Source organism: Mesoplodon bidens, assembly GCF_964165515.1.
Source record: "Mesoplodon bidens genome assembly, chromosome: 14".
Classification (NCBI taxonomy): Eukaryota; Metazoa; Chordata; class Mammalia; order Artiodactyla; family Ziphiidae; genus Mesoplodon; species Mesoplodon bidens.
In genome coordinates this window covers 10,588,957-10,605,044 of record NC_138170.1, presented here as the reverse complement: position 1 = coordinate 10,605,044, position 16,088 = coordinate 10,588,957, and the positions used below count along the sequence as shown (strand labels likewise).

Here is a 16,088-nt window from a genome sequence, read left to right as displayed (position 1 = left end):
GAAATATACCCATAAATATAATGATAAATATATCTTGATATGATGATAAATATATTTTGATAAATATATTGATATAATGATAAATATAGTTTGATATGATAAATAAATATGTTTTTAACTCCTGGGTGGTATTCCATCCTGTGAATGTATCACATTTTATTTTTCTGTTCCCTGTTGATGGACATTTAGGCTGTTTTCAGTTTTTGCTATTACGAAACAGTGCTGCTGTGAATGTTTTTTCACTTTTACACATGTGTTTCTTTAGGACAGTTATATACTCAGAAGTAGAATTGCTGGGTTAAAAATAGCTGGGTTTAAATTTTGCTAGAATTGCAAAATTGTTCTCCAAAGAGACAAATTTGTATTCCCACCAGCAGCGGATAAGGGTTCTTTTTTGCATACCTTTCCACCAACCTTTGTCAGACTTTTTAATTTTTGAGAAATGTTATAACATTTCCCTGGGAACTGGTGGGCTTGACCAGTCTCTTCTGTTCACCTTTTCTTCCTGTGTACTGATTCCAAAATATCTTTTCAAAGATTTATAGCTCACAAATATTCATTAATCTACATGAAAAATATCTCTTCTCCTGTAGCATGTACTGTCAGTAATGAACATAACTGTAAACATAAACAACGTATATCAAGAGCCTGTTATCCCTTAAATATACATCCATAATAATATATTATGTTGTTTCCAATATGTATTATATTGTGGCTTTATCACACCTGAAAAGTAAACTAGCTGCTGCTTTATACTTGTATGTTACAATACTCTAGGGCTCTGTTCTAGACCCTCTGCTCGTTTCCATCTTTCCTCTCTCCCCATAGGTGATCTCATCTAACCTCATGCCTTTAAATGCCATTGATTTCCACATCTTTATCTTCAGGCCTGACTTTATCAGTGTATAGTTGACATCTCCACTCACATCTTAATGGATACGTCAAAATTAATATGCCCGTCCAAGAATCTTGGCTGGTCTTACTTCATCTGTATCCCTGCCTTCTCCCTATATTTTCCCCTGGGAATCCAAGACAGCATATAATTTCATCTGCAGATATTTCGACATGGGTTTCTAAAAAGCAAGGATTCTATCCCTTCTGTTTCTTGGTCCTTCAGTTCTTGGGTATGTCGATGTGTTCATTTCATTTCCACTATATTTTCTATTTCTTTCTGAAAGGAAAAGATTTTAGTCAGTTGTTAGGAGAGATTTTAGTCAGTTGTTAGATTTCCCAGACTGATCCTTTAATTTTTTTATCTTTCCTGGTTTTTTTTTTTTTTTTTTTTTTTTTTTTACCGTACGCAGGCCTCTCACTGTTGTGGCCTCTCCCATTGCGGAGCACAGGCTCCGGACACGCAGGCTCAGCAGCCATGGCTCACGGGCCCAGCCGCTCTGCGGCATGTGGGATCCTCCCGGACTGGGGCACGAACCCGTGTCCCCTGCATCGGCAGGCGGACTCTCAACCACTGCGCCACCAGGGAAGCCCGGAATTTGCTTTATTTTTACCCTTCTTCTCTTCCTCCCATCACTTACCTTTTTACAATAATCAATAGTAACTTTAACATTGTAGAATTTCTATCCTTCTTATATCATTATAATGGCATATATAATTTATTGCTTATTTCAGCCATACAGATTCTTAACACTTCTTCTCTATAATTAGACTGATCTTAATAAATAGATAAATATTTTACTTTCCCTTTTCAGTGTCAAGGGAAATGAAGTATTCTCTGCAACTAGCAAACTTCCTTACTCCTTTAGAAAAATCACAAAATGCTGTGTATGTCAGACAGGCATTTCTCTGGTTCCTCTTGTTTCCTTGCCCCTTGTTTTCCTTAACTATGACAGCTTCCTGGAGTCTGGATTCATACAGAGGTGGATTGGTGGTGATTCCTGGGGTAGCTGGGGGGCCCTGTGCACTGGTTTTGGTGAACAGCTGAACGTGAGGCATTTCTCAGAACTTTTAAGTCTCATGAAATTTCAAAACAGATTTCAAGGGTTGCCAGCTCTTTATTTTGACATGTTAAAGACTTTAGGGGGGAGAAATGATCATTTGTTACTACCACGATTTCTTATAAAGAATATATAGTATGTGTATGATCTCAGACAACAGAACATTTTTTGTAACAAGGAACTGTAGCCGTCTTACACTGACACATACTCACTCTCATTTTCCTGTGGACCAGCAGCAGGCCCCTCCCGGGCAGCCACCCTCCGTAGGCTGGTGTGTGGGGAGCACTGCTTGGGTTGCTTAAAGCCACTTTTCCAGTGTGGCCCCAGCAAGGCCTACCTAGAGCCATTCCTCCCGTGTGTGACTTGTCCTGGGGGTGACATCATTCCTAGCTGGCCTCCTTCCCTAAAGGTCAGATGCAGGCTTTCAGGCCATTCTCCAGATCAGCTGATTGGTGTGGGTGCTCGGAGAATTTGTGCCTATTGTAGCCAAAGTAGCACACAATTTAGGAAAGTCAGGCTTGGTCCCAGGACAGTAATGTAGTCTACAGGTACATAAATAGCTTTGGGTCCACCCACTGTTGCTGACTTTTACTAGAATAGCTTGTGATTTGACTGACTTTCTTTATTCCATCCTGCGTCACATTCTGTTGAGCAATCCTGACTGTCATCTTTCCCTTTCAGCGGTTTTGCGAGTGGCTGGTTCCCTGCAGAAGAGCACAGAAGTGATGAAGGCCATGCAGAGTCTTGTGAAGATCCCAGAAATCCAGGCCACCATGCGGGAGCTGTCCAAAGAGATGATGAAGGTGCCCTGGGGCCACCCTATGTCCTGTTCCAAAGCGCTGAGAGTCAGCAAGCGGCAGGGGCTAGAGGGCCAGGGCTGGGCAGGAGTAGACAGGCCACTGTTGCCAGACAGAAATGATCTTGAGGACAGGGGAGCAGCTATTAACACCGGTTGAAACCGTCTGAGCTGAGCGTGGCAGAGGCTGGGTCAGATGGCCAGGGTGTTCCTTAGAAGAAACAATAGTATACCCAGAGCTCGAGGGGAGGTGGGAGACCCAGGAAGCAACTGCGTGGGATTCGGGGACCTAGGATTTATGGGTTCTGACGTGAACAAGGAAACAGAAAGAAACCCAGGTTCCTCTGTTTGTCCCAGGGGAGTTAGCAAAGCTGGCAAGGGAGGTGTCAAGACCAGGGAGGGGCAAACTTTTTTTGTAAAGGGCTGGATAGTAAATGTAGTTTCTACTTTGTGGGCCATACGTCTGTGTTGTAACTACTCAGCTCTACTTGTAGCATGAAAGCAGCCGTAGATCATGTGTAAACAAGTGGTCATGACTGGGTTCTCATACAACTTTATTTAGGAAAGTAGGCAGTGGATTGGGTTTGGCCTGCAGGCTGTCGTTGGCTGACCCCTGTCTTAGACTAGAAAAGGAGCCTGAGAACCAAATAGAATGCAGTAAACACCTACCGCCCCGGGATCAGGGCCGGGCAGGGACCTGTCCTGGTGGCCTTCAGATGGGGGGCAGGGCTCAGGAGGGCGTAGTTACTGAGCCCCCGCCTGCCAGTGGTGCAGCACGCACCCTCTCCTAGAAAGTCCTCCCAGCCACCTTGGGAGGTAGGTATTTTCTTCCCCATTTTATACAGGAGTAGGAAACTGAGTCTTCTAGTTGCCAGGTAACTTGCCTGAGGGACCTTGGTAGGAGGTGAGAGATGTGGGGTTGGGGCACAGATGCCTGAGCTGCCCCAGAGGACGCGGTGATAAGAGGTGCCTCCCCAGGTGCTCTTTCACACTTTGAACCCGTGGCCTGAGAGCCCGGATGGTCCACCTCACATTCCTGTTTGCAGCTTGTGCATAGAAGCTGCCTCTCTTCCTACTAGGGAATTCTATGTATGAATTCTATGAGTTCTAAACAGGGCTCTAGGACATGGGAGAGAGGAACTGGAGAAGAAAACTGATAGAAGAGAAAGGCAGCATACAAAGCCCAGAGCCCAGGTCTTTGGAATGAGAAACCCTTGGGCAGTCATCAGGAGGGCACCAGGTTGGCGGGGTCTGTCCTTTACAAGGGGTGTGTGGATGTCTCATCCCCCAGGTTGCGATGCCTGTCCATCTAGAACTGGGTAACAAGGTAATTCTGAAATGACTTCAGGCCTGCTCACTCTGACTTACGTAGCCACCAGGATCTGAGGGGCGGAGTCTTTTTTTAGAATCTGGGATCTTTTCCACACAAGTTTCTGAATACTGAGCATAGTATAGATTTGGAGGAGGGCCTGCATGTAGTAGATAGTACATATTTCCTGAACTCATCCAAGGGTTCATCTCCAGGTGCAAACTGAAGCCTCTGGCAGGGTCACAGCGTGTTGAGGGTGACGACATGATCTCGGTCATTCCACCTGTCCCCAGACCCTGGCGTGGCGTGTGGCACAGAGCATACATTTGACAAATGTTTGCTGGTTGGATGAATGTATAAGTGAATGGCCACTTGTCCCTCCGCGATGTGGAGGGCTATTAGTCAGGCTGCCCTAGGCTCTTTTAACTGGGGTGGTGGGGATGTATTGAGCCTCTTTTACACTAGCCTCCAGCACTAAGATCGGTTCACCCAGGCCACAGGGCTCCACTGGTATGCTTGAATGTGAATTTGTTCCTTTTGGTTGGGAGCAAAAGGTCTGAGAATGGGCAGAATATGGAACTGGCTAGGTTCACGCCGTGCGGAGCAACGTGAGTGCTCTGAGAGCAGGACAGGCCGGAGAGAGGCTGTGGCTTCAAACCGGCACCATCAGCGGTCAGCGAGAGCCATGCCCTGCTGAGTGCGGGGCAGCCAGGGCCGGAGCCGCCACACGTGGCCTTGCACTCGCATGACACTGCTCAGCCAGGAAGACTGCCGGGTCTGCTTGCGGTGGCTGGTGTTGGAGCGCGGTTTGCTCGTGCCCTCAGTGGCGCTGTGCTCTCGAGAACGAAGGAGGCTGACTGGCTGGCTTCAGGCTACCAGGCACGGGGCTTCCAGTAGGGACTGCGGAAGGCACTGTCTCGTTGGGCCCCGAAACACTGTCTTATCAGTTCTCTCAGGCTTTGGTGAATTGATTGATCCTTGCCAGGACCCTGCAGACCCTGGGCCAGCAGCTATAACTTGGATGTGCTGAAGTACAGGCCTTTTCGGGGTTCTGTGGAGCCCCAGCCCGCTCTTGGTATTTGTTATCGTAGTGTCTACTGTGACTCCAGCCACTTTCCATACTGTACTTCAACTCCTGCACGCATAGATTTGCAAGGTCAGGGCACATGCTCCCCGAGACAGTACCCTCTCATCTCAGCAAGTTGTTCCCCACGTGCTGCGTTACCGTCTGAGTTACTTCGTGAAGCTCTGCTGATAGACGCACCCCCCTCCAACCTGGGTACTAAATTTGGAGAGCAATTTCCGTTGGGCGTTTTGCTTCCTCCAGAGAGGGCAGACGGCATGCGGTGTTGCCTGCAGCCAGCTGTCTGTGGCTTAGCCCTTGAAAGCGTGGACAGGACTTGGAGACATCAAAGCTCAGTTGATGCTGGGCCCATAGGGGCACCTGCTGGGAATGGATTTAACAGTTTTGGGGGCTTCCCTGGTGGCGCAGTGGTGAAGAATCCGCCTGCCAATGCAGGAGACATGGGTTCGAGCCCTGGTCCGGGAAGATCCCACATGCCGCGGAGCAACTAAGCTCATGTGCCACAACTACTGAGCCCCTACGCTCTAGAGCCCGCGAGCCACAGCTACTGAGCCCATGTGCCACAACTACTGAGCCTGCATGCCTAGAGCCTGTGCTCCGCAACAAGAGAAGCCACCGCCATGAGAAGCCCGCACACCACAACGAAGAGTAGCCCCCGCTTGCTGCAACTAGAGAAAGCCCGCACGCAGCGATGAAGACCCAACGCAGCCAAAAATAAATAAACAAAAAATAAATAAAGTTATAAAAAAAACAGTTGTGGGAAGTGACATGGTTTATTCTGTGTTTAGGCTGGGATCATAGAAGAGATGTTAGAGGACACTTTTGAAAGCATGGATGATCAAGAAGAAATGGAAGAAGCAGCAGAAATGGAAATTGACAAAATTCTGTTTGAAATCACCGCAGGTATGACCCAAGATCCCTCCTCTTTCCCCTCTCCTTTTATGGCCGTTCTTCTTGCATTCGCAAGATTAACTAGCAGCTTTTTCTTTAGATTATAACTCCCTTCTACATATCTTACTTTAGATTAGAACCAAAATTCTAACAATCACAATCCTTAGTTATTATGACTTTGATATCATTAGAAGTTGGTGTTTGCACACATTTGTCATAGTGAGAAAACCCCACCAGAACAGCTGTTTTATTGCCCCTCTTCTGTTTCTTGTCAAACTGAACCAGGTATGAAGGACAGAGAAAATGAGGGGCCACTTGCTTAAGCTGATGTTTTGTTGATCTGCGTGCTGTTCCTTTCCAGGGGCCTTGGGCAAAGCACCTAGTAAGGTGACCGACGCCCTCCCAGAGCCTGAAATTCCAGGAGCGATGGCTGCCTCAGAAGATGAGGAGGAGGAAGAGGCACTGGAGGCCATGCAGTCCCGTCTGGCCACACTCCGCAGCTAGGGCTGCCCAGCCAGGCCCACAGGCTCTCCTCCGGCCCTGTCATCGGGCGCGCACTCCTCGAAGCCTCCGCCATTTTCTGTATCTCTTGCACTACACCTCTGGGTGAGGCACCGCGTTCTGGAGAACGTTCTCTGCTAATCTCTCTTCACTCTCTGCAGAGGTTTGGGGATCTCAATGGAATCGTTTTGAGAGGTGGTGTAATAAATGCATCATTTTCAGGAGAATAAACAGAAGTGTCTTTGGGGGGATGAGGGCAAAGAAGTCTGTCTTCGCACGAAGCACTTCTGAGAATAGAGTCGATTGCCTGAATGTTGAGGACTCTCTATATTTTTTTTTGTCTGTAAAACACTATATAAATGGATTTTAATAAATTTCTGCTTTAACACTTGGTCTCATTGTAGATTGTTGGGTGCAATGAACTTTCAAGGTGTTTGCTGTCCCAAATTATTTTATATGTTGGCCTTGGAAAGAGGAGGTGCTATAGCGCGGCACATGGGATTCGGAAGCTCAGCTGAAAGGGCTTCTGTTCTGTGGACCTGCTCCCCAGCCTTCACAGATGTGCTGTGTGAGCTACTCTTCTGCTTTTTGTCATCTGTGTGAGCAAAAGTATGCTTGGGAATTGTGACCCCTTGTCTTGTTGGCTGGGTAACTATATCATGTGTGTCCTGAGGGGTGTGTGTGTGTCTGTAGCTTTCCTCCCTTTCCTTCCCATTGCAAGTTGCAGACAGCTGTGAGATTAGGACTCTCTCACCCTCTGATTGCCTTTCCCTGCGTTAAGCTGATTGTCTTGGATGCATGGGATATGGGCCTACCTTTCAGTGCTTTCTCAAAGCCAGGAGCTGACCGGTGAAAGAGGCATGGTGTGGTCATGCATTGTAAACAACTCACACATTTCTAAGTTATATTTTGAAATAATTCAGCAGTAGCAATTTATATTTGTGTGGGCTTGACCGTTTACAAAGCTGTTTAACATATGTAATCATTCAGTCTTCACAAATCAGGAAAACAGCTCAGCTTGCTGAAGTGACATATCCTAAATCACAGTCACGAAGTGGCAGAACTGGGGTTCAACCCAGGTCCCTCTGGTCCAAGTCTTGTGCCCTAAACAGGTAGGAAAAAAAACCCAACCACTCTCTCCCAGGTTGGTTTTGTAGATTGTATGGAGAAATCCAAGTGTATCAGATGTGCTGCAGCAAGGGCCTTCTAGTCTCATCCTGCAAAATGGGAATCTTCAATCCAGGGGACCATCCTATTGCTCTTGATTTCATCTTTAGGATACAGTTTGTTGTTTAAGTAAACATTATTTTTCAGAGAGGTTTTAGGTTCAGAGCACAATTGAGCAGAAAATAGAGTTCCCATGTACACCTCTGGCCCTGACACAGGCACCGTCTCCCACTTATATGTACTGACATCTCACACCCCACAAGTACATTTACTCCTGGAATCATACAGTACGTAGCCCTTTCACATTGGCTTCTTACCCTTAGTAATATGCATGTAAGTTTCCTCCATGTCTTTTCATGGCTTGACAGGCCATTTCTTTTTAGTGCTAAATAATATTCCATTGTCTGCATGCACCACACGATCCACTCACCTATGGAAGGACATCTTGGTTGCTTCAAAGTTTTGGCAATTATGAATAAACCCATAAATGTCTGTGTGCAGGTCTTTGTGTAGACATGCATTTCAACTATTTAGGTGAATACCAAGGAGCACAGTTGCTGCATCTTATGGTAAGAGTATGTCTAGTTTTGTAAAAAACTGACAGTCTTCCAAAGTGGCTGTATCTTTTTGCATTCCCGCCAGCAATGATGAGCGTTCCTATTGCTCCACATCCTCATGAGCATTTGGTGGTGTGTTTTGGATTTTGACTATCCTAATAAGTGTGTAATGGTATCTTGTTTTAATTTGCATTTCCCTGATGATATATGATGTTGAACATCTCTTTATGTGCTTTTTTGCCATATGTATATATTCTTTGGTGAGGTATCTGTTTAGAGCTTTTGCCCATTTTTAATTGGGTTGTTTCTTATTGCTGAGTTTTAAGACTTCTTCGTATACTGTGGATAATAGTGCTTTATCAGAAATACATTTTGCAAACATTTCCTCCCAATCGTGGCTTGTTTTCTTATTCTCTTCACATTGTTTTTCACAGAGCAGTTTTTAATATTAATGAAGTCCATCTTACCAATTACTTATTTCATGATAGTGCCTTTGATATTGGATCGTAAAAGTCATTGCCATACCCAAGGTCACCTAGAGTTTCTGTGTTATTTTGTTAGTAGTCTTATAGTTTTTGCATTTTACAGTTAGGTCTGTGATCTGTGTTAATTCTTGTAAAGCATGTAACGTCTGTGTCTAGATTGATTTCTTTGCATGTGGATGTGCAGTTATTCCAGCACCATTTGTTGAAAAGACTATCTTTGCTGCAATATACTGCCCTTGCTGCTTCATCAAAGACCAGTTGACTATATTTATGTGGGCCTATTTGGGGGCTCTCTATCCTGTTCCATTGATGTATTTGCTTATGTTTTGCCAATACCGAGTTGTCTTGATTACTGTAGCTTAATAGTACGTCGTGAAGTCAGGTAGCATCAGTCCTCCAACTTTGTTCTTCTTCAGTAGTATTGTCTATTCTGAGTCTCTTGCCTCTATATAAACTTCAGAATTCATCTGTCAATATCCACAAAACTTGCTGGGATGTTGATTGGGACTGCTTTGAATCTGTAAGTCGAGAGGAACCGACGTATTGACAGGATATAGTTTTATGATCGCATTTACCTGGCTCTTTTATTCACAGAATGATTTTGGAATTAAGGAATGCTCATAATCCCTGAGCATTTTTGTCCTTATGTGGATAATCAGAGTTTCTCCAGGTGCGTGGATGGACAGAAGAATGATGAGCACTGTTTCCACCATTCAAATAAAATGATCTAAATGTAGGGTTGGTTTGTTTTAATTGTTTGAAGAGGTCCTGATTTTTCCATTCCTGTTTTCAGGCTAAGGAAAGAGCATTCTTGGCTCGTTATCAGGCTGCATATTCCATTTCCCCTCAATGCTCTGTTGGGTATCATTGGAAGCAAGGTGCGTCAGATACTCTCCTGGACCTGGAAAGGTCTGCAATCCGGAAAGGGAAACCATGGTGTCAACGCCTGCAATAAAAGTTTTCCTCTAAACCTCAGGCCCTTGATTTAGGTCCAGCACTAGCAGCACCAGTTCCCACTCTCCCCACCCCGTCCACAGATGAATTTACTTGGTGCCCCAAAAAAACCCAATTTAAAGGGTTGCATTCCAGAATAGCATTCCACACTGCCAACTCATCTGTTTTGTCTTCAAGCACAGCTTACTCTTTAAAAATCACTGTCCAGCTTATGGTGATCACCCAGCAGTTCGTTCTAGGCAGATGATAACTTTACTTTCTCTGTCCCTCCCCACTCTCCCCATGTTGTCTGTCAAAGACACCTTCCTGAGCCCTTGCCAATTGTACTGCTCACCTGGGCTTAGGCCCTTTATCGTGTCATATACTTAAAGGTGTGTCTCAGAACTCCTGGAGAGAAGGGGTTATGACTCATATTTGTTCCAAAATAGTACTAGTCATGCCTGCCTCTGCACCTCTCCCTAAAATCCAACCCCATAACTGTATTTATGGAAACAACTGTGAAAAATCAAAGCTTTGAAAAACTGGACAGTTTTCCTTGTCCTACCCTAGTGACAGATGCTCTTCAAATGCTATTCTGTATTACCAGTAAGAAAGGCTCATAAGTGAAAATAAACTTGCGAAATGTTTGGTTGAAATAAACATAAAGCAGGTTTTTTTTTAACTTTTCACAGCCTTTCCATATGCTTTTACCAATTTATTTAACCAAGCAGTTTCCTTTTGAGATACCAGATTGAACATTTCCTAGCCACTGAACCATTTCAGAAATCCAAGTCTGAACCCCAGTAGGGAAATACTGTTTCTTAAGGAAGTTCTCATTTACATATAATTAATTATAGTTGTATAATATATTTATAGAGTTGTCAGCAAAATGGAGGAGTAGGTAGCTCCAAACACCCATCCTTCCAAAGAAACACCGAAAAAAGTACCAGAAACTGTCAGAACCAACTTTGTCAGAACTCTGGAAAACAAAGGTTTATAGCAACCAAGAAGATGCTGTATTAAGAAAAAAGAAGCTTAAAAACAGAAAGAAAGCTTTGTGGCATTTTTACTTGCCCTGGACAAACCTCTCTCCCGGCTTGGCAGTGGTCTTGAAGATGGCAGCCCACTTTCTCAAATGTGAGACCCTGGTCCCTAGTCCCAGGGAAAGAGAGGAGACCTTATTCCTGAATTGTCATGTTTGCCCCAATCTAAGGGCCATCCTGAAAGACTAAAGGTGCTCATCTCTGGTTTGCCTATCTTGGAATTTATTCAGGGAGGAAAAGCAGCAAGCTTTGCTTGAAAACATGTTAAGGATTTTTTTTTTTTTTTTTTTTTTTTTTTTTTTTTTTAATGTGCAGAGCTGCCTGGGGCAAAAGATTACAAGAGACTGCTCAAAACCTGGGAGGAAAAGCCAGGGAGAGGATTTCTTTGGGATATTAGTGCATTCAAAAGCAATTGTGTATACTGGGGAATTTGGAAAAGCAGGACAGGAATTATGCTCAGAAAAGACCTGAAAACACCCCAGTTTTCACCACTGCTTGACCTATAGGCTTGGTGCATTCAGAAAGTGAAGGCTGAGGCAGAATCATAAATGGTCTGGCTAAGTGTTAAGAGTGTCCCAGCACAGAGCCAATCCATAGAAGATTGGGAGAGGTGTTTTTGTTTGTTTTTTAAGGTTCTGAAATTCAAGGAAATTTCTGTCAAAACACTGGCTGGACACAGCTAAGCCTTCAATAATTCAGAACAGAAAAATCCCTGGGAAGGGGGAGATTCTGATTTCCAGAATTATTCTGGAATATTGGAATGTCCCATTTTCAACAACAACAACAAAATCACAAAGCATACAAAGAAAACGGAAAGTACAGCCCATTCAAAGGAAAAAAATTAAATTTACAGAAACCATCCCTGAGGAAGCCCAGGTACCACATTTGCTAGACAAAGAATTTAAGCCAGCTGTCTCAGATATGCTTAAGAGGTAAAGAAAACCAGGAAAATAATATACAAACAAAATGAGAATATCAGTAAAGAGAAATAATAAAAAGGAACCACATAGAAATTCTGGAGCTGGAAAGTACAAAAACTGAAATGAAAAAAAATACACTAAAGGGTTCAGCACATTTGAGGAGGAAGAAGAAAAAATAGGGAAACTTGAAGATAGAACAACTGAAATGATCCAGTCTGAGAAGCAGAAAGAAAAATGACCACCCCCCAAGGGACTTGTGGGAGACCATCAAGCTCACCAACATGTGCATTATGGGAGGACCAGAAGGATAAGAGACAGAGAAAAAGGAGCAAAAAGAATATTTGAAGAAATAATGACTGAAAACCTCCCATATCTGAAAGATACTAACCTATACATGCAAATAGCTCAACAGATTCCAAGCAAGATAAAATCAAAGGGATCCACGCTAAGACACATTATAGTCCAATTGTTGAAAAGAGACAGAGAACCTTGAAAGCAGCAAAAGAGAAGCAACTCCTCATGTACAAGGGATCCTCAATAAGATTAACATCTAATTTCTCATCGGAAACCATAGAAGCCAGAGGCAGTGGGGTGACGTATTTTAGGTGCTGAAAGAAAAAACTTTCAATGAAGAATTCTACATCCAGCAAAACTATCCTTCAAGAATGAAGGAGAGGGACTTCCCTGGTGGTGCAGTAGTTAAGAATCCGCCTGCCAGTGCAGGGGACACGGGTTTGATCCCTGGTCCGGGAGGATCCCACATGCCACGGAACAACTAAGCCCGTGCGCTACAACTACTGAGCCTGCACTCTAGAGCCCGTGAGCCGCAACTACTGAAGCCCACGTGCCTAGAGCCTGTGCTCTACAACAAGAGAAGCCACCGCAATGAAAAGCACGAGCACCACAATGAAGAGTAGCCCCTGCTCACCGCAACTAGAAAAAACATAGGCAGAACAAAATCGCAGCAAGATCTTTTTTGACTCACTTCCTAGAGTAATGGAAATAAATACAAAAATAAACAAATGGGACCTAAGTAAACTTAAAAGCTTTTACACAGCAAAGGAAACCATAAACAAGACGAAAAGACAACCCTCAGAATAGGAGAAAATATTTGCAAATGAAGAAACTGACAAGGGATTAATCTCCAAAATATACAAACAGCTCATGCAGCTCAAAATAAAAAAAAACCAATCAAAAAATGGACAGGGCTTCCCTGGTGGTACAGTGGTTGAGAGTCCACCTGCCGATGCAGGGGACACGGGTTCATGCCCCGGTCCGGGAAGATCCCACATGCCGCGGAGCGGCTAGGCCTGTGAGCCGTGGCCACTGAGCCTGTGCGTCCGGAGCCTGTGCTCCACAACGGGAGAGGCCACAACAGTGAGAGGCCCATGTACTGCAAAAAAAAAAAAAAAAAAAAAAAAAAAGGACAGAAGACCTAAGTAGACATTTCTCCAAAGAAGACATACAGATGGCCAACAAACACATGAAAGGATGCTCAACATCACTAATCATTAGAGAAATGCAAATCAAAACTACAATGAGGTATCACCTCATACCAGTCAGAATGGCCATCATCAAAAAATCTACAAACAGTAAATGCTGGAGAGGGTGTGGAGAAAGGGAACCCTCTTGCACTGTTGGTGGGAATGTAAACTGATACAGCCACTACGGAAAACAGTATGGAGGTTCCTTAAAGAACTAAAAATAGAACTACCACATGACCCAGCAATCCCACTACCGGGCATATACCCTGAGAAAACCATAATTCAAAAAGAGTCATGTACCACAATGTTCATTGCAGCACTATTTACAATAGCAAGGACATGGAAGCAACCTAAGTGTCCAGTGACAGATGAATGGATAAAGAAGATGTGGCACGTATACACAATGGAATATTACTCAGCCATAAACAGAAACGAAATTGAGTTACTTGTAATGAGGTGGATAGATGTACAGTCTGTCATACAGAGTGCAGTAAGTCAGAAAAAGAAAAGCAAATACGGTATGCTAACACATATATATGGAATCTCAAAAAAAAATATGGTTCTGATGAACCTAAGGGCAGGACAGGAATAAAGATACAGATGTAGAGAATGGACTTGAGGACACGGGGAGGGGGAAGGGTAAGCTGGGACGAAGTGAGAGAGTGTCATGGACATATATACACTACCAAACGTAAAATAGCTAGCTAGAGAGAAGCAGCCGCCTAGCACAGGGAGATCAGCTCGGTGCTTTGTGACCACCTAGAGGGGTGGGATAGGGAGGGAGGGAGGGAGGGAGATGCAAGAGGGAGGAGATATGGGGATATATGTGTATGTATAGCTGATTCACGTTGTTATAAAACAGAAACCAACACACCATTGTAAAGCAATTATACTCCAATAAAGATGTTAAAAAATTTTTTTTATTTAATACACTTAACCTACTAGTTTAGCCTAGCCTACCTTAAATGTACTCAGAACACTTACATTAGCCCATAGTTGGGCAAAATCATCTGACACAAGCCTATTTAATAATAAAGTGTCGAATATCTCATGTAATTTATTGAATACTGTACTTGAAAGTGAAAAACAGAATGGCTGTAAGGGTACTGACCAGTAGTGTACCCAGCTGAAAGCACACTGGATTTGAAGAATTTTGAAGGATTGAGCTACAGTTAACTGCTGGATGATGGGGATGCTACAGCCACAGGTCATCAGTCCCTCTTCTGATGAGGCTTGAGAATAGCCGGTAGAAAGATCTGGGGCATTGACACTTGGTTTAGCAGGCATACTGTTTGTTCTTCGGGAAGATAAGCAGTTTTGACTGCACAGTTTTTCTTCTCTGTGGTAAGCAAGAGCTTCCTGTATCTGCCTGCCAGGTCTTGCCAATCTCTTGTAATTAACACCCATTTCTTCTGACTTCCATACACCACTGGTGATCGCAGCAAACGCCTCTGCCAGTTTCTTTGCTGTGAACTTTCTTGGTGCCTCGGGTATAACTTCCTCTGCCTCAACTTCTTCTTTCTTCCTCCAGTTCAATCAGCTCTTCATTGGAAGGCTCTTCAGCCTCGATGCTGAGAAGCTCATGAATATCCTCTTTATCAACGTCCAATTCTAGCTGCCTCCCAAGCACTAGAAGCTTGTTACTTTACTATTTCGGCAACAGTAGAATCTTTGTTAAAAGCCTTTCAGTGCGTCCATGTAGAACTTTCTTCCAAATGCCATTCATGCATTGCTGTGTGACTTCTTCCCATGCTGCAGTGATGGTTCACAGTTAGAGCATGGTTGTGTTTGGAAGCGAATACACCACCTTTACATCAGGATGCATGTCACAGACATGCTGTGGATGCCCTGGAGCTTTGTCCAAGATGAGCTGGAATGGGATGTTGTTTTGCCTACAATATTCTCTTGCCTGTGACAAACAGTTAAAAAAAAGTCTCCAAACAATGCTACTGTTTCCAGGCTTTCTTATTATGGTAAAAACAAATGGGAAGTGTATGCTTGCTCACATTCTTGAATGCTCTAGGATTCTCTAGTTGGTACATTAGGAAAGGCTTTAATTTGAACCCTGCAACATTTCCACCCAAAAGCAGTGTTAAATGGTCTCAGAATGCCTGACATTGTCTTGGACTCTTTATGAATGTATGTATGTTCTGGCATACAGTTCTAGAACAAGCTTGTTTCATCAATATTAACTTTGTGTTCTGGCAAATGTTTCTCATCCACAATCATCCTATATAGCTCTTCCTTAAAAGCTTCAACACCTTTAGCATTGGCACTTGCTGCCTCACTGTTGAATTTCACATTATGAAAATTATGATGCTTTTGAAGCATTGAAACCTCCCGTGACTTGCTGTAAACACTTGTGTATAAAGAGTGAATTGAAAAGACTTCTTGCCTTAGCCTGGGTCATCAGTCAGCTAAGTGGTGTACGTTTCTGTATCTGGTCTTCCGCGTGACAAGTAATTTTTCAATATCATCAATTAGCCCAGCTCTTTTCTTCGTGATGATGGTATATTTAATTGATGCTGTTTCACTGCATCATTGATTCACTTCTTATCCTTTAAGATGGTTATCATCAATGGAAAATTCCTAACTCATGTGCGATGATCATTACTGGCTTTTGCCACCTTCGTGCTGGACAATTACCTTGAGTTTCATCTCAAGAGTAACTGCCTTCCTCTTCTTCCTACTAGAAGCAGCAGATGCAGATGGGCATTTTGCAGACATTACAGGATGTGAAAAAAACCACAATCTGTAAAAAATGCAAGCAACACAGTACACTGAAGAGTATTGGTTGTTTACCCTCAGGATCATATGGCTGACAGGGAGCTATCAACATCCATTTCTAATAAAACTCTCAACAAAGTGAATATAGAGGGAACACACCTGAATATATATGGTGTCATATATGACAAGGCCATAGCTAACATAAAACATATAGTAAAAAATAAAAAAGGAAAATCTGA

The 16,088-nt window shown here is 43.6% G+C and overlaps 1 protein-coding gene across 1 annotated transcript in view; it reads left to right on the top strand.

Annotated features, from left to right (window-relative positions):
* CHMP3 (charged multivesicular body protein 3) overlaps positions 1-6,921 on the top strand; it is a 58,222-nt gene extending 51,301 nt beyond the window's left edge. The window contains exons 4-6 of the mRNA XM_081254225.1: positions 2,634-2,755; positions 5,930-6,044; positions 6,394-6,921. Coding sequence (XP_081110351.1) covers positions 2,634-2,755; positions 5,930-6,044; positions 6,394-6,536 — 380 coding nt within the window. The 3' untranslated portion in view covers positions 6,537-6,921. The remainder of the gene's footprint in view (positions 1-2,633; positions 2,756-5,929; positions 6,045-6,393) is intronic.
* The last annotated feature ends 9,167 nt before the right edge of the window (positions 6,922-16,088 follow it).